The sequence below is a fragment of the Haemaphysalis longicornis genome, unplaced genomic scaffold, assembly GCF_048455015.1.
Source record: "Haemaphysalis longicornis isolate Haplotype H1 unplaced genomic scaffold, Haemaphysalis longicornis Haplotype H1 scaffold_4, whole genome shotgun sequence".
NCBI classification, from domain to species: Eukaryota; Metazoa; Arthropoda; class Arachnida; order Ixodida; family Ixodidae; genus Haemaphysalis; species Haemaphysalis longicornis.
Genome location: NW_027526361.1, coordinates 199,112,238 through 199,130,026, shown reverse-complemented (window position 1 = coordinate 199,130,026; position 17,789 = coordinate 199,112,238). Strand labels below are relative to the sequence as shown.

At 45.4% G+C, this 17,789-nt stretch overlaps 1 protein-coding gene across 1 annotated transcript in view; it reads left to right on the top strand.

Moving 5' to 3' along the window:
• Positions 1-212: 212 nt before the first annotated feature.
• LOC144180736 (uncharacterized) overlaps positions 213-17,789 on the top strand; it is a 55,008-nt gene continuing 37,431 nt past the window's right edge. Inside the window, exons 1-5 of the mRNA XM_077709007.1 lie at positions 213-257; positions 4,392-4,595; positions 9,204-9,365; positions 11,005-11,096; positions 14,167-14,332. Coding sequence (XP_077565133.1) covers positions 234-257; positions 4,392-4,595; positions 9,204-9,365; positions 11,005-11,096; positions 14,167-14,332 — 648 coding nt within the window. The 5' untranslated portion in view covers positions 213-233. The remainder of the gene's footprint in view (positions 258-4,391; positions 4,596-9,203; positions 9,366-11,004; positions 11,097-14,166; positions 14,333-17,789) is intronic.

Sequence of the window (17,789 nt, the reverse complement as noted above, 5' to 3'; positions counted from 1 at the left end):
GCTGGACGAAAGTAGTAAAGCGTTGCTTTAAAAGTAGAATCAAGTGTTCCCGGGTCTCTTTAAGAGACGATATTCCATGGTTCTGAACGCTGGCAATAAGAGGCAAGAAATACTTTTTGTTTGAGCCAGAGAAACTCTATTTTCCTTTCATGCAAATTGTTTCAAGCTCCTTGCTGACTATTCGCACACCTTTCTCCGTTGCAGGCGTCGACAAGCGGAAAGCGTCGGCGAAGATGCTGGTCACGCTTTATCCTAGGGTGAGCGTAATGCAAAGACTTGAAATACTTTATTTCCGCGTGCGGATAATGCCTATCTAAGTCAAGCACAGTTCTACGCCACCTATCCGTTTTAGCAACCTTACGTTTCTGCGGTGGCATAACAAAAAAGAACGCGTCGCATGAGACCGCGTCGTTTTATTTTTTTTTTTTTGTGGTGGTTGTTTCTGTTGTTGTTTTGAGTTATTTGTATGACGCAGCTGTATAAACGCCTGCGCGTTTGACAGTTCAGTTTTGTTTTGTAGAGATTTTGATTTTGGTATGAGCGCGAGTGCGCAATGATAACGCAGACCTTTCCTATCCTGCGGCTTCATTTTGAGTCATTCCTAATTTAAAAGCCAGATTTAGCTATCAATTAGATATTTACACTTTTGGATATCTATACCCAATTTGGGCGACTCTCTATTTTGTTTAATTGCGTTGCGGTTGTTCTCACTTGCTTATTTTTCTTTGGCTGAAACACATTTGCACAATTATAACTGATAAGTGCTTCTTTTTTCGAAATTCGCATTTTGCGGCAGACACAACGCATTTGTGTACTGTGCACTCCGCCAAAAATTCTTACGCGTTAAAACTTCCCGAAAAAAAGACGTCTTACTGCATTACTTCCTTCTGGCACATAGTGCGCTCGCGAGCCCTGCGTGTCTGCAATGGCACTAATGCCGGGTTTAAACTGTTGCCGCAACTGCCGTAATAACGTTAAAGAGTGAAGTCACTTCACGTCTCAGCCAACCGAACTGCGTGACACGCCGTTTTATTACGTCAGTTGGTCACGATATGGCTTTTGCGTCGGTAGCCTGAACATAGCCTAAGTAGAGAATTAATTAGTGTTAGTGTGCGCTGGCTATCTGTTCTGAATAACGCTATTTTATGCGCTGTAAGTTGTTGAGGGCTTACCAACCACAAATCAAATTTCACACGTAAGTGTCCCGGTCGCACTCTTCTGGCATAATCCACTTTCCTAAGCGCTTTGTGTTCCGCAAACCTATGGGGTCCCAATGTACTCAGTATAAAGGATGCGCTTTTGAACCCAGTAACCCGCGCTTTTGTTATCGCTTTTGTTGCGGCGGCCATATAAAGCCAACTTATAACTCAATAAAAAAAGGAAAACAATATACGAGGAAATGAAATGCGTTGCTTGTTTTTGAGATTGGCTTATCTTAAATTTAAATGGAAACCTGCTTTTAAACGAATGTCACATTATGCTTGTGAATTATTCAAGTGGACAGTCGGGGGGGGGGGGGGGAGGGGGGGAGGGGGCGATATAGCTAGGTTCCCATGTTGGAAGAAACGAAACCCTTGTGATGTGGGCGAATAACCGACGGTTTAAAAAAATGAGGCGCCCTTCCGTATACCGACGACGATGCTTGAACGCGCGAAGCTTTCACGGAACAGACCTACGGTTGTCGCCTAAGTTTGGACCGAGTTTCACCCATGTCAAAATGGCGCAATCGGATAAACACCAGCTTAGTAACGCGAGGGACCAAGATTCGATTCCAGCCACTAAAAGCGTTCTTTTGTTTTACTTCATTCATTTTCGCCCCATCAGTGTGAACACCAAAGCTTCGCTTCAAAAAATAGCGCGGCTATAAATTATGCCAATGGTCAAAGAAACTCGCACCGTCCGGATATATGCGACCGCGACAGATTGGCTCGACCGGTGCTGTACCCAGATATCATTTCCCGAGGAGGGGGGGGGGGGGGTAAGGACCCTGACAAGGAAACAGAAACTGAGGTTAAAATAATAAAAAGGAATACCGTACGAAACAAGAAATCACTTGAAATTTAAAAAAATAAACATAATACTTCGGTGGGTGTACTGTACATAGCTTTCCGTTTGTTTTAGTATCTTCTTAAAGGTCACTGGAAAATTCGAGATCGCAGTGACAAAAGCAAAGCTTGAAGTTGTTTAGAATGTGTGCATGGTTTGGCGCAGAAAAATTATCAGTAGTCGTTATTTGATATCACTTGTAGTCTCTGGTCCCGCCAGCTTCCACCGACCCCCTCTTCCGTCCGCGTAGATGATGCCGCAAATTTTGGAGGGACCACTGCGTTATCGCCTCCTCCTCCTCCCTGCCCCTATCTACGCCGCTGGCAGCTCCTGTTGTATATTGAGAAGACCCCATTCAACGCGAATGGTTGCTGCAAAGGCGCGCGTCGTGTCTAGCTGTATTTGTGTTCCCCGACAAGATCACCCACCAGTCCTAATTCAGGCCCTCGAAGGGAGACAGAAGGGGCAGCTTACAGACTATTGTGAAGAACACGCGGATTTGACTTCTGTTATATACACAATACAGCAGTAAAGGCGAATGTATAAAGCCACCCTAACCCGGACGCGTCCAGACGACTGGTGGGAATTGGCGTTTGGGGTGTGGGGAATTGATCCCAAGCTGTTAGGAATTTAAGTACACACATATGATTCCTACGGATGTTCTACAATGCGTTTTCTATTAGGGGGTCATCATAACGAACGTATGAGGGCGCTTCAATCTGCAGTTGCCGTACAAATACGGCAAGAAAGGTTCTCAAGGCGCTCTTGTCGTACACTAGAAAATACTACAGCAGTAGAACAACAGTTTAAAAAAGAAAGGCAGGAGTTTTGTCTCAATGGAGACACGTGGCAAGAATATATTCCGTTCTATCCTTCGTTATGGACGTGGGATAAAAAGTTTTTCTTATCGATGTTCGATTCTGCCTGTAACGATATGTGCAAACACTAATTGCTTGAGGAACAAACCGCGCAAAAAACAGACGGATGCAACAAAGTCAGACGTAACGATAACGCTGCTGAAACCGAAAGTTATTTAGGGACATTAGCAAATATGCAGTGAAGAAAATAATGAACGGAAAGTTGCATAGCCATGGCGAAAAAATTGCCGCGTAAGCACAGAGCCAATCACGCTGTAAGAGCGCACTCAGCAATTTTGGATATTTACTGTTTGGATAGTTGTTCCGGTGAAATCAAGTGTTTATTGCGACATTTCGCAAACAGAAAGCTTCTCTCAGACAGACTACAGTTTCAAGCTTCCAGGATAATTTATGGAGCTTACAAAGCGAAATTTTCTAGCAGGGCAACTTTCGCGCAGAGTTGGGATGGTATATTCTGTACGTGATCTTCCGTATAAAGTCAAGTTACTGTTGTACAGTTCACTATTTTTAAGTAATTTTAGCTATTGTTTTCTCGTGTAGAGCACAACTTCTGCAACTAAAAAAAAAGTTATTTTTGCTACAGAAAAAAATTATTCGGCTTCTATGTAATGCACGTTACAATGCTCCTACTGCCCCTTTGTTTAGTAAACTTTGTCTATCTAAGATTCCGGACCTTCTTAAGTACCGCTTAGCCTACACATATAATCTATAACCAAAAACAATTCTAATCACATTTCGTTGATAAGTAATCTCCAAATTAATCATATGCCCTATCTAACTAGACTGTCTGAACGTTGGCACGGGCCTCGCCCACATACTAACTACACCTTGCAGATGATTGGGTATACCCTTCCGAAGTTGTTGAATGGGCTTATATATATTGGTTTTGAAATTAACTGTGTACTAAATTTGTGCTTTATAACTGTTTGTTCGGAAAGACTATGATGTTTGGGAATAGTTCCTTGCTGTTTTTGTGCGGTTTGTTGGATATATTTTCTTTTCATCACTATCTATTGTAGTTTTGAATATATTGTATTTTTGGTGCTAGTTTTGTTTGAAATCAACAAGCTGTTGTCTATGTATTGGGTTTTCTTGTTTTCCCCGCCGCTGTTGTTTCTGACCGTGAAGGATGTAGGGCTCCGTCTAGTTGCTGAGTGCAACTTTTTACCCTATTTTCCGCCATAACGGTGTACGTTTATGGAAATAAATAAACTTCAAACTTCAAACTTCAAATACAGCGAAAGGCCGCCATAATACTCTAGAGAGTCAGTATTGCTATTATGCGTTGTTAAAGCGGGTCTGTCCACTAACTGCTTGAACGCTAAGGCTACTCGCTCAGAATGGCACGCGGAATTACACCAATCTCCTCGCTCGTGTTACCTCCTCTACGACCGCGAATACACTGCATATGGGATTTAGCGAGTGGACATCTGAGCATTCACCACTGGTTCCATCCCCTCGGTGCAGATTCCAAAGACGGCCATGGTACTGCTCGAGTTCTTCATCAAGCGCGAGAGCAAGGTGTCGCTGACGCGCGAGCCGTTGTCCCACTTCTGCCAAGAGGAGGTCGTCCTTCACGCCCAAGAGTGCCTGCTCAGGCTCAACAAGCAAGTCATCACCTACCAGGACGTCCGCGACATGGTCGAGAACTTGGTCGGCCTCCATAGCATGGTACGCTGCCAATTCCTGCAGAACTACTCAGCACAATAGGCGCCCGGTAGTTAAAACGATATAGAATGTGACGTTTCAGGGAGGCATGGTGTTTGCCCGCAGCTTGTTGACATATACAATTTGAGGGCAAAAACAGAATTACCAAGGAGGCGAATGCAAAAGAGCACCTGTCATGTCGTCATCGTCGTTACGTTTGTTGCTGTTGTAATACTCAAACTATCACATGTGCACGAGTACCCGCCACTAGTTATTGTACCAAAACTTTGTTCACAGAAACGTAGTTCGCCATTTTAATACATTCATAGGCCTCTGACGCGATTTCGGAAGAGGAGGAGTCACTAGGCGGCAGCTTTGGAGTTCCATCGTAATTTCATAGAGCCGTTGGCGCCGTTGTGGGCGTCTCTTTTTAATGAAAGTGTCATCCTTTAATGCTGCTTTTAATGATAGCGTATTTTGAGGGTACTAGCAGTGTCGAATTGCGAATTACCCGTAGCCGAGAAACTCAAATAATTCCGAGTGTGCATCGACAAGAACAAAGATGAAACAACTCGCAAGGAGCGACCAAAAATTAAGGGAGAAAGAAACGCAACTATCACGGAGCATAGCGCCATGTAGGGTTGTAACAAATACCAAGTAGTGCGAGTATTTTCAAAGGGCGCGAGAAACGACAACTCTGCTCTCATTAAAATATCGTGTCCGACCACGCCTAGATGTAAATTAAAAAATGGTGGGCCGCTTGGCTTTAGGCACCCGTAGTGTTTAACTAAGGAAGCAGTGAAGGGAGACATGGACTGGGCGTGGTTTAAAGTTCGAGTCACTCGTAGTAAAATGTTTTAATGAGAAGCCTAAACGAACACATCCACGCGAATTGACTGCTGCAGTGTTTATGTACCGCTACATAAAAAGTGCAAACACTCAATGGATAAGCATTACTACAAGTCTAACGTTGAAATATGTAAAGATAAGTGGAGAAGCGAGGACAGATAAGATACTTAAAGAGGCAAAACAAATAAACGGAAAGAACTTAGATAAAACACATTATTAGCTAGAGACGTAGAGCGCAGGTAAGGTTTAGTAAGTAAGAAAATCTCTGTGATATATTTAAAAACGGCACTTTTCTTTTTCAGGCTAGGACATGTTGCTTGCGAACGAAGATCTTTTTGGGGAAGCTAACCAAAAAAATGACGGGGCTTGTGTGGTCTGTGGAAAGGAAACAGAAAACATTCTGCACATTGTATTGGACTTTGATTGTACCCATCCAAATTTATATGTGAGAAATATTCGGCTCCTGAAGCCCTACGGTTCAAAGGTCATACTGGGAAAGTAAACTGCATGGCTGCAGATGTCACTCAGCGGATATTGGAATGCTGTGGGAGAATAGGCAGAGAATTCTGTGGGGGAATAGGCAGAGAGGGATATATAACGTAGTAAACTTACCGCTTCTAACCGGCAATACCTAATTTGTGCTTGCCACCAAGAGAAACGCGAAAATACAAAGAATATCTGACAGATACATAAGCTTCTTTGGTCCGATGACACACGTCATAACCCCGATATGAAAGGTATCCAAACCCACCCCTACGGTTTTATTGTTCCGTGGAATCAAAGTCTCGGAAACTTGCCAATGTACATAAATTGTTTCTTCAATAGGCGAATTCAGTAGGCGTGGAGCCCTACATCGGGACGGTCATCTCGGGACCGTCAATTGCAGTTCGGCTCCGCAGAAATACAAGCTGAGACATCTATAGGCTCGCTTTTCACCCACTGTCATCAGCACACCACTGATGTTTGGCGCGCAGTTCATGGTTGGGCACGCTACGCAAGCCTGGTTTGCAACAGCGACGAATCAGTCTTCCTACACTGCAGTGTCTTCTTAAAAGGAAAGCTTTCTTAATCGGACCGGTGATGTCCTGGAAAAGAACTAATAGGTTTCCCATAGATCAGTTGGTCGATCGAAAACTTTTGGTATTGTTTCTGGGCGCACGGCGCGTGAATGAAACCGGACTACCACTGTATCGAACGGTTTCTGGAAAATCGAGAATGAGGAACTCTTCTGTATAAACCGATGCATGCATCTATGATGAAGAAGGGCTACAATAGTTTTACCATTATCTCATAGACCACGTATCGGGAGACAGTTAGATCGTTCGTTGATGCGTTTACATAGCGCGCGAAAACTCGTGGCATGGACTCGTTCTTCGTTTGCACTTTGGGTCATTGAAGTTTTGACGATCGATTGCACGCACCTTCCGCGAAGGTTGAACGCCCTTTTAGCGAACCTCTTGACAAATGTGACGCAGTTTTGATGCCAATCTTTTGTGCTTCTCTTAACTTTCTTTAGGAAGGGCTGTTAAAGATTTTTGACTGAAAGCCATCAATCCCAGTAAAAAAATGCTTTCGCTTTAAAAAGGCCCGAGATTATACTTTCGTAACGTTATATTGCCCATGCAAAATGTGCTTCCTCTAATGCGTTCCGTATAGAACTGAAGCCGACATCACCGGGGCTTGACACAAAGCAGTCAAGCCCGCAATACAGTAATTTAGTCTCGTAAAGATTGCTTTCCCATATAGCCTTTGTCTAGTCTAGTGAACAATACTTAACAGGGGTTTGCGATTTTGCAATACGTCTTTCTGCAATGTATCGCTCAAGTGCCGTGAAGCTACATTTACAGAAGCCTGGTTATGTAAGTTCGCAGGCACTCATGCGAATCATTTAATAAGGAATCAAAGGCTCTCTAGTTTTCAATCGGCGTGAAAAATTGGCGAAGGGAAGATGAAACAACAACAAAACATCCAACAAAACACTATTTCAAAAGCTTTACAAGCGGCGCCAAGCACAACAAAGGCAAAACGAAGAAACACGTGCCTCAGACAAAGTTAAGCTTGGTTAAACCACCCATATTCGGGCCACTCCACCTAAAAAAGGCGGTGACGGCGATTCAGCTACAACTTCTTCAAAAACTGTAGAAATTTCCCAATAAAGAGTTTTGTCGTCTTAATCTGTCGTCCTAACTTTGATCACCCTGTATATCAAAACAACCCTTCAACCTTAGCACTCCAACCGGCCATGGAAAGGGTTGGATCTACTTCAATCCTTGTTCACCAGTCACGCTTAATAGAAATGTTTTGTTTGAGCCCCACAAACAAAAGTGATTAACAGATGCATTGTTCAGGTGCTACTCATTTAAATGTAGTCAAACCACGGAAAGAGCTTATCCGGAAGCCGTGGGCAATGGCACAAGTGTACCAACCGTTGCATATAGTAGAGTGAAGTAGAGTATAGAGTATAACTCATCTACTACGCTGCACCTTTCAAGGCCATGCATCCCGTCGTACTGACGTTCAGCTGCCGGTGGGCGCGCTGCACCTTTCCTTTCTTACCGCTTCGCTTTCTCGGAACTTCGGCGCTGTGATGCCACGTGACTAGGCGGTGGCGAAACGACTGTTTATCCTGCGCCTTATTTCCCAGAGGCGGCTGGTGCATATCTGCGTGCGGTTTAGGGTTTAGTGACTGCTATGTGGAAACACTGCGCTGAATAAGTTTACAGGAATGAAGACGAGGGCACGAGGACACGAAGGAGACGAAGGGCACGAGGAGAAGAAGACAAGAAGCACACACACACGAAAGAGCTGCTTTTGCGGTCCTGGCTCTTCAGCTTCGTCATCGATGGCACGACCGCTGAGCTGTCTGTGCGTGCTCATAAGCCAAAATGAAGGGATGAATTTTATCATCCAGTATATATAGCAAGAGGGCATGCTGCGAAATCTCAAGCAAGAGCGAAGTTTCACGATAACTGTGCGCACTGTCTTTGCTAGAGGGGCTGGATGCTAACAAGGCTTAAAGTGTTAAACCTGAGCCGTTTTTGTGCGTATTTTAAAACAAAATGCAGGAAGCTCACACTAACCCGCAGGACTTGAAGGTAGCGACGCTGTACGAAACCTTCACGACAATGACGAAGGTTAAAGTCCATGATTGGAGACGATTTGCTACTACTTCGCTGCGGAAACAACCTGAGCTTGTTTCATTTTTGGGGAAGTGGTAATCATTGTTAACCCCCTTGGAGGAGCGTACACAATGACGTGTTTTCCTCGTTCCCAGCAAGGGTTGCAACGATTAAGGCGAACGCGCGAGTCTTTCTCGTTCCGAGCAAGTGTTGCGACGATTACGGCGAACGCTGGCTTTTGGCCAATGCTGCCCAAGCTCCCTATGTGTGTATGCTTTGCTTGACAAGCGTGAGCAGGAGACACTGGGTGGTCGTCGCGAGGCACACACACACGAGCGCTAGGCATTTTCTTGGTTTTGTTAACTGCCGTGCGGCCGCCGTGAGGCCCGTGCTCACGCGCGCGCTCCGCTATTTCTTGGTGTTCTTAACTGCCTACACGAAAAATTACCATTTCTTAAACAGCTTGGCTGTTAAAAACAGCCGCTGCGGCAAATAACTAAACCCGTGACGTCAGTGGGTAGCAGCAGGGGTCCATTATCTGGGCAACAACCTGTGCACAAGAATCTCTAGAACTTGTGAGAGTTGAGTTACACACTGCCGATAGTGATGCCTCTATATAGCAACGTCTTTTCCCAGCGAAATTTTCTACTCTTTCTAATCGCAGTGCATGAAGAAGAGCACCGAGGCCGCCAAAGAGCTCGGCACCACCGTGCGCAAGCTGACAATCATCGTTGGCGAGGTCGGCACGTCTCTGGAAAGGCTCGCCGACGTCCCTGCTACCGACTGGATGGCTATCGGCGATTCCATTGTCCAGAAGTTCGAGAAAGTATGGCTGATTTATGCAGAAATTAGCTCACACGAGAAATTGCTTGCTTCCAAAACTGTTTCAACCGGAGTGGGCGTGAAAAAAAAAGAGAACTATATTCAGCCCACTCTCAATTCCAGCTTCGACATTCTCCCAACAACACATTCAGCGCACGCATGCCACAGATAACGTGCAAAGGAATCAATTTAGTAACTTGGTTGCAAAACCGCGTTTCGGTAAATAAACACATTTCACTGAATAAATTCCTCGCGGCTGTGCTGAATAGCGGCTGAATGAAAGAGTGATTGATACTGTCATTCGGAACCCCGCTCTCTTTGTCGAAAATACTAGTCTCATTTCACCGTATTGCGGTGCAACTGTTACGACAGTTCTTGAATACATGTAAGAAATTTTCATGACTATATCACAACAGATTTATGCGCAAGATCGCAAGACACGTAAGAACTGCAATTTGAGAACTGCAAAATGGCGTAACTGCTAACATTTGATTGTTTGTATTTTCTGGGCAACCCATATGTCATGTAACCAAGAAGAAAGAATTTCCTTTTCTTCATCATCCAGAAGGGAACGAAAATAACAACAAAGGGGAACCGAATCAACTCTTACAATACTTTATGCGAGGCCAATATCTGTCACTGGGTTATGTCGCTTGTTTGGCATTTTGTTCCCGAGTTCAAAATTGCTGCTCACGTGGTCGCGACAACACAAGGCGACAAAGCAGCCACATTTGGGACCTATCAGCAGCGTTTGTACAGCTTAGTTTCAAACTTCGCGCCCTAGGCTCCCCTGCGCCATCTCTTGAATCACGCACCACACGAAGCCAACGATGTGTACAACCTAGAAGATATACATCGCTGTCGCCTGTTTCAATGCTAACGCACACGTTTGCGTAATCGGCTGCGCAGCGGTGGGAGTGTGGGTGGGGAAGAGAATGGAAACTGGCTGTGTCCTTAGTTCAAATTAGGTGACGTAATTTTGGCGCCATCTTTCTGCGATTGCTTCCTGAAGGCCGCGGAGTTATCACTGAACAAGCAATGTGTTGCTTGTGATTAATATATTGGCGCGAACCATGTATTTTGCTTTTTTTTTGTTTATGCTTTTGCCGACCGGCTGCGCCGGGCCGGGTTGCCTGCGTTATCCGTGGACCAAGTGAACCGCGCGTTCCATTCTTTATGCCGCACGTGTTATCTCCTTTGATAGGGAGAGTGTATCCAACTAACGATACCAGCCTAGAATAACCTTCCTAGTTCTGCAATGTTCTGGATGTAAATCGACGGTTCGAGAAACACTCACGCCGAAAGATAAAAGCCTGTAGAGCAGACGTCACGGTATTCGACTTGCCGACGCTCGCCTACGCACGTCACTTTGTTGACTGCTGCTTCGCCGCCTGTGTATTCTTTGAGTTGTGAGGGGAGCACAGGTTCGCTCCAATACACTTGTTTTCCTTGAAGATATTCGCAGGGTGTAATGGACTAGAAATGAAGAATCCGGGACAGGTGATTGCATTGTCGAAAATAGGTTTTCTGTAGTCTAGATCTACAGTCATGGATTATTCTGGCTTGAGGTTTTTTTTGTTTGCTTGAGTGTATTTTACTGCCGAAGCACTGCCTTCAAAGCATTGTTCCCGGACTTTTCGCAGGTGAGTGACCAGAAACCACCTAAGTTCACCACCTTCATTCCCCGGATGCGTGACTTCAAGAACTTGAAAATGCTCGGGGCCGGCGGATTTGGGTACGTGGCTGTGTGGTTCCCGTGATTACCCCACACATGTGAACCACCTGTGGTCAGAGTAACGGACACTAACAAACTCTTCTCCAAAAATTATATGCTGTTTACGTAAGTCCTGTTTGACAGAAACCAGCATTGCGAGATTGAAATAAATCTAGGTTCCTCTCATAGAATTTCAGGAAGTGGAACTGGAACTCTCAGTGAAGCCTCCGTGTTTTGCCGTTTATAAGGTGCTTGCGCAAAGGTCGATGTGCGGCAGCGGGGGGAAGCGACTCGGGTATGCCATGATTAGACGTCGGCCTAACGTTACGATTCGGTCTAGAGTCAACTGTCACCTGAGTGGGACGTTGCTCAGCCAAAATCCACATGCGTGACGTCGCTTAGCAAGTCGTTGAACTCAATGCTAGGGTTAGAGAACGTTAGACTAAACGTCGCACATTGTGGTCAAGCACATTCTGAAGCCTTACATTGCCAATCGGTGCATTAGGGACCCCGTGCAATATGATATTGCTTGGAGTGTGGTCAGTGTTCACCCTTAGGTTAACAACTTAACAAACGGTAAACCCAGACACTGGACGTTAGGCCTAACGTCACGATGCCACGATGTGCCGTCTGAAGCCAACCAGTGCTTATTGGAAAAAGTATTGCAGTCATTGCACTTGAAGCTGAGGTTACTTTTCATACTTTTTGCTTTTCCTACAAAAAGTATGTTTGTGGTATAACCCCTGTTCATTTATTTTTGATTGGCTGAAAACCTGCCATAGCGTTGCTGGAGCGGGTGTTGTTCCCCAGGTTTTTCTTTTTAGTTATGGGAGGGGGGAGCATGGAAAAAGAAAAGAAAAGAAAGAATTGGTTCCCACCGTAAGACATCAAAACGCAGTGTTTGGCCAAAGCTCGGGCGTGTACCCGACAGGTCAGACGATTATACTAGCTAGGTATTACATAACCACAGGAAAGCACATATGTATTGCACAACGCAAGACCTCATAGCGAAACACACTCCGTCGCATAACACTTGTGGCTGTTATTCTGATAAAGTAATCATCGTATACTTCAAGCTATCGATACTTTTCGACGCCGCCAGCCCTCAATGTATCGCGTTCTGTTTAAGCTCCCCCGCATGCTCCACTTAATCGTACTCATAATAGCATAGCGGACATACTTTGTCTGCTATTATTCTAGCGAAGTGCTAACACCCACAGGCACGCGTACCCTCAGGGCTGTATTCATCATCATCAACAACGGCCTATTTAGGTGAACTGCAGGACGAAGGCCTCTCCCATTGAACTCCGACTACTCCGGTCCTGCGCAGCCCGAGTTCTTTTAGTACAGCAAAGTATCACATACCCACAGAGTAGCACATACCCGCTGTGGTGTTTGGACAACGCTCTATAAGAAAAGATTAAGCTGCATTCGCAGAGCCGTCTGTATTCGGCGCAGCCAAACTAACAATTTTATCTTGTCGGACTTCTCCGAATCGTAACCGCGTTGAAATGGGTGCGTTATTTTTTAGCTTCCCGTACCCAACCAAACACGGTGTTGTTTAGCTCAACAAGAGCGGACGAATTCAACGTTGTGTGCTTCAACGGACGAATTCAACGTTGTGTTAGTCATTTATGCTCTGCACTTTGTCTCGCCCATTGTTCATTTCCTTCCGGGCAGGTTCCCCTAATGTGCTTTTAAATGACTTAGAGTCTTCGCTCAGCATACAATGCGGAGGGATATTTTATACGGCAGGGTTGCCCTTAATATTTTAGTTTGCATGGCAGGAGTTTTCGGGAAGCTGGTGTCCCACCATTGAATTCCATGTAAATTTTTATTGGACGTATACATCCAGCTTTCGACAGCACAGACTTCTTTTTTTGTTGCGCTGCTCGAAGTTTCTTCATCACATCACCTTTCGTCTCTGCTTTAAATTGTGAACGACGTAATTAGGAAGCTATAGCGAGCATGTGGAAAAGCGGAATTAGTCACAAAATTGTGTTATTTCATCCTATGTGGCAGAACAAGTGGGACCTGTTGTGCATTGCGCAGTTGCACATTCTGTTCAGCATTTCAGAGCTCAGTTACACGTAAATTTTGGCGAGTCACTCATTTTATATTCGTATCGGCACATGGCCCGAGTACATCCACATATTTGCGCGGGAACCCACACTTAAGTATACTGAAGTATGCAAGTGGGACTTCATGAATATGCAAAACGAATATATTTATTGATGTTTCACTTCATATCATCATAAACAGCGACTTAACTGAGAAATGAGGCCAGTAGTGTAACAAACCTTCGGTAGATAAAAAGTTGTACCGAATCTTTGAGAATATTTACTGATGCGTTCAGATGTTTGCGCCACTTGTCTGTATTGTAATGTTCTCGCGAGATTTGGCTATTAGCCAAATCAGTCTTCTGTTGTCGGTTTTAAGCCGTGTTAAGCTATAGTATGCTAAATTGGGGTATGCTTTGTGGCGTTTGTTTTGTTTTCGTAGAACGGGCCAACTTTTACGCTAGTATTATAAAACGTTGTACCATGAACAATTACGCATTTAGAGGAAATACAAGGTGCTGCACGGTGGTGGTTTCTTAATTTTTGTTTTACTGTTTGCTTCTTGTTCTTGTTTCTTTTTATTTTTTCCCCTATAGCGGGAGGGCGCTGAATAAGATAGTCCTTTCTAATCTTGTTGACACACTTCTAGTTTGTGTTTTTTTCCAAATTACTTCTGTGTTTATTCTACGTTTTTAAAAAATTAACTTATAGCTGTGTCAAAAGAGCCCATTATTATTATGTTTTGGCAGGTACAATATATTAGGCGATGTTCTTTTCACACTCTTTCGTTCTCGTGCTTGTTTTTCCGGAATCTTTCATTTTTGCCTTCGTGTCCTGATGATCGCAGACTTTCCTTAAAGCAAGTACTCTTGGTACGGTGGTTTGCATTTCTTTTTCCTTGCTGATGCTCTGCTCCGTTTAGTTAAAACGTGCATTTGTGTGCGCTCGTGGGACTTGGTACGCAGATTCGCACTTTACAATGTCGTCACCTGAATGTTTCTACGAATTCCTCATCTTCGTTCACTGTACAGGGCCGTGTACAAGGTGAACTTCCGTCCTGCGAACTTCGTGGGAACGGTGAAGCTCGTCAACACGGACCGCTTCTCGCGCCACAAACAGGCCGCCATGGACAAAGTGGTCGCCTCTGTCGTCAGGCACCCTTTCATCGTCAAGTACTACTGCTGCTTTTGCGTCAAGGTGAGCTGTCCTTTCTTTAAAAAAACTTGAAATTTCGGGGTTAGACTCAGAGAGGCCACAATTGGGCTTTCAGATGCGCCGTTGTGAAGGGCTCCTGATTAATTTTGATCACCTGGGGATCTCTAACGTGCGCCGAAATCTCACACACAGAGGCGTTTTTGCTTTTCGCCTCCATCTGAAAAGCGGTCCTTCACCTACTTACCTGCTCGGAACCAAACACTTGCTAGGCTGGTTGTAAGCGCTTGTCCGACAGTGACGCTCCACATTGCAGCGCGGCTGTTGGAGGGTTTGTACGAGAGTCGTCGTTTGACGACAACGTGTCGAAATCCCATGCCTAAGGCTATAACCGCCGTTCTTATCGTATGTCTTTAAAGGAACAGACAACCGATTTTTGTCGCGTATATATTCTCTATCCCAAATGAAAGGGCGTCACTTAAAGCACCTTGACGAGAAATGGTTTTGCTGATAACGCTCTAGAACTTTTTAAATCGAATTTTCTGATCTACCAGCCGTACGTGTCCCTCCCAAACCTAATGCTGGCAACCATGATATAGGGTAGCTCGGCAACATACTTTGTCTGTATGCGAAATAAAAAACGTTATTTAAAAACTTGTTCCCAGCTACAAAAGTGTGAATCGCAGGCTTTCCTGTTCCTTTATGTGTTTTGCTTAATGCAAGGGTCTATTTTGCACGAATGCGCCATCTGTTGGGATAGAGGATAGGTAGAATCTGGCTTCACGTTGTGGAGGCGGGAAGTTCGATTCACCCCGGGCGCGACGTTTTTTTTTTTTTTTTAAAGCTGCCGTTGGCGTATTTGGAGACGGAAATCAAATATTTGGGCAGAAAAAACGCCCCTGACTCAGACAGAATCGTCAAAGCTTCTTCGCTGGGTCTGTTTACTGAACGCTGCCGTTGATTCTGGGCATGGTGGCTCAGTTAGCCACACTGAGAGCAACTAAGCGGCGGCGGGCGGCGTGTCTTTAGAATTTTCAAAGTAATGTTTAGAAATACATATACTATTTAAGCTTGTACAAATACTTGTGTTAAAAGGTTTTCAATACGTAAATAAACGTTTCAGCAGTTACAGTAGCTGCTAGGTTTGCAGGTCACGTGACAGGGACACATATTGTAGTGTCAAGTTTCGACACTACGAACAGCCACCCTTCCGATTTCAGGAAGTTTGCTGCCAAATTAAAATTATTTCCGCCAGTTTGTTTAAAAATTGCTTGTTGTTACCGGGCTATATAAAACGCTGTCTTTCATATGAGCTAGAGAACATATACGCGACAAAAATCGGTCGTCTGTCCCTTTAAAACGCACGTAAACAGCCCACTGCAAGCGTCGTTCCCTTTTCTGAACGCCTACATCAAAGGCAGCCCCACTCTTTGTGATTTACGAACCGGGATTTTTCGGATCGCATTGCAGGTGAAAACTGTATCTACTCAGGAGGGCTAGTTTCAGTCGCAGAAACATAAGTATAAGTTAGAAAGGTTTAGCTGGTGTGATCGACCTATTCACTGCTTTGCTGGCCTAACTGACTATACCAGGTCCTAAGAACTTACTCGAATGAACGTTACCGACTCAATTATTGCTCACTCATTGACCAGTCCCCACACGAAACCAGACTATCCAGGTCAAACGTTTCGCGAAATAAATTATTAAAGCGAAGCTGTCTATGCCTTTCTGATGGCCGCCATCCCTTTTACAAAACGCCGTACAGGAAAGCCAACTTCTGCCAGTCTGCTTCACAAAACAATGATGATGATAACCGAAGGCACATCAAGCGTCTGAGGTAAAAACACTCCCCGCGTTCGGAATTCAACGTAGGTCCCTCGCGTTATGAAGCGAATGTCCATTTGATGGGCCCATTCCGACACGCTCGAAGCAGTTGAGATTTCGGATTGACTTCGACTCAGGTTTCGTGGGAAAACGCTTCGCGAATTAACTATCTGCAAATCAGGTTGTTTTATTGATGCGGCAGGTTCAAGTTTAACTCATGGAAAATAGGTTGGGCAAGGTATGTCAGATAAGGGATGTCAGATAAGTGAATATCTCGTCAGATATTGACGAGACGAAAATAGAACAAACAAAAACGAAAATCCAAGGTAACCTAATCGGTTTACTCCCTATACTAAAATATCTTGCTCGGGAGTGTTCATGCTGACGTCGAGGTCGATGGCTTCGTCGTACAGGAGTGGTGCGCTGGTGAGGGGCGCTGGTCGATAGCGCTGGTGTCGGTCTGTGGGATACTCTCGTTCCCAAAGGAACGCCAGCGGCTTGCCGACGCTGCTATTCGAATTGGCTCGAAGGGGTTTGAAGAAGCTGGGCGCGAAGATCTCCTGGGCATTCACGCCCAGCCGAGAGCGTCCTGGAGGAAGGTACGGCTCCGTAGCGGAGACAGACAGAAAACATTTTTTGCCCAGTCACCCACCTAAGTCCAGGTCAGCTAAACGATAGAAGCTGAGGCGTCACTGTCTTCGCAGTAGTCCAGAATGTCCTTGGACACCTGGATATGAAGGCAGATAGCCTCCTGGATGACCCGAACGTCTGTTTCGTGCGGGGGAGCCATCACGTGTCCCATGAGGTGATGCGGGAGAGGGTGGAGGAGGAGCAGGAGAGGCAGGAGGAAAAACGTTTATTTATATTTTTTAGTGGTTTGGCGGCACTCCACCGAGGGCTCGTGCCACGTGCGACAGTTCCCAACGGGGTCAGCAACGGTGGCACCCTTGGTCCAGGACTCCAACGGCCTCTGCTGCTTCGCGTGCCCGCTGAATCAGACCGATCTGGTCTTCACAGCAGGCGCTGGCCAGCAGTGCCTCCCATTTCTCCTTATTAGGGTTTATGATTTTGGGGACAGCCGTTGTGCTTTGGCACTCCCATGTGGTGTGGTAGAGCGTGGGTTTTCTTGATGGCACAATGGGCATACGTGTGCATATCGAGTTGGATAAATTTTTCTCAGCACGTTTAGAAAATGGAGAAGATTCGGGGGTGGCAGACCCAGTAGGAGTGTGGGATACAGGGGCATGCGCCGCAATAAGGGCAGGTTGGGGGCTGGAGCACTTATGTATGCGATGTTGAATGGGATAAGACGGGAGGGAGCCGGTATGAGACCGGCGGAGAAGAACGGTGTGTGCGCCAGAGAGGCGAGGGTCTGGAGAACGGTAGACTTGGCGGGCGAGGCGATAGATCATAGGAGTGAATGTACGGGTCGCACGATCGTGAAGATGAGTGGAAGACGGGTGGTATTAGGTTGGCCAGAGCATAGGCGGACCCGGAGATAGATCTCGAGAAAGCCCGTTTGCTCTTGCGTTGCCGTCCAGGTTAGCGTGGCCAGGTACCCATACCAGGACAAAGAGGTGAGAAGGAGGGCTGTTAAGAGTGTCAGTATCTAGGTTAGAAGAAAAGGGGTTGACGGTATAGCATAAATAATTTCGGATGGCGGATTGCTAATCTGTGA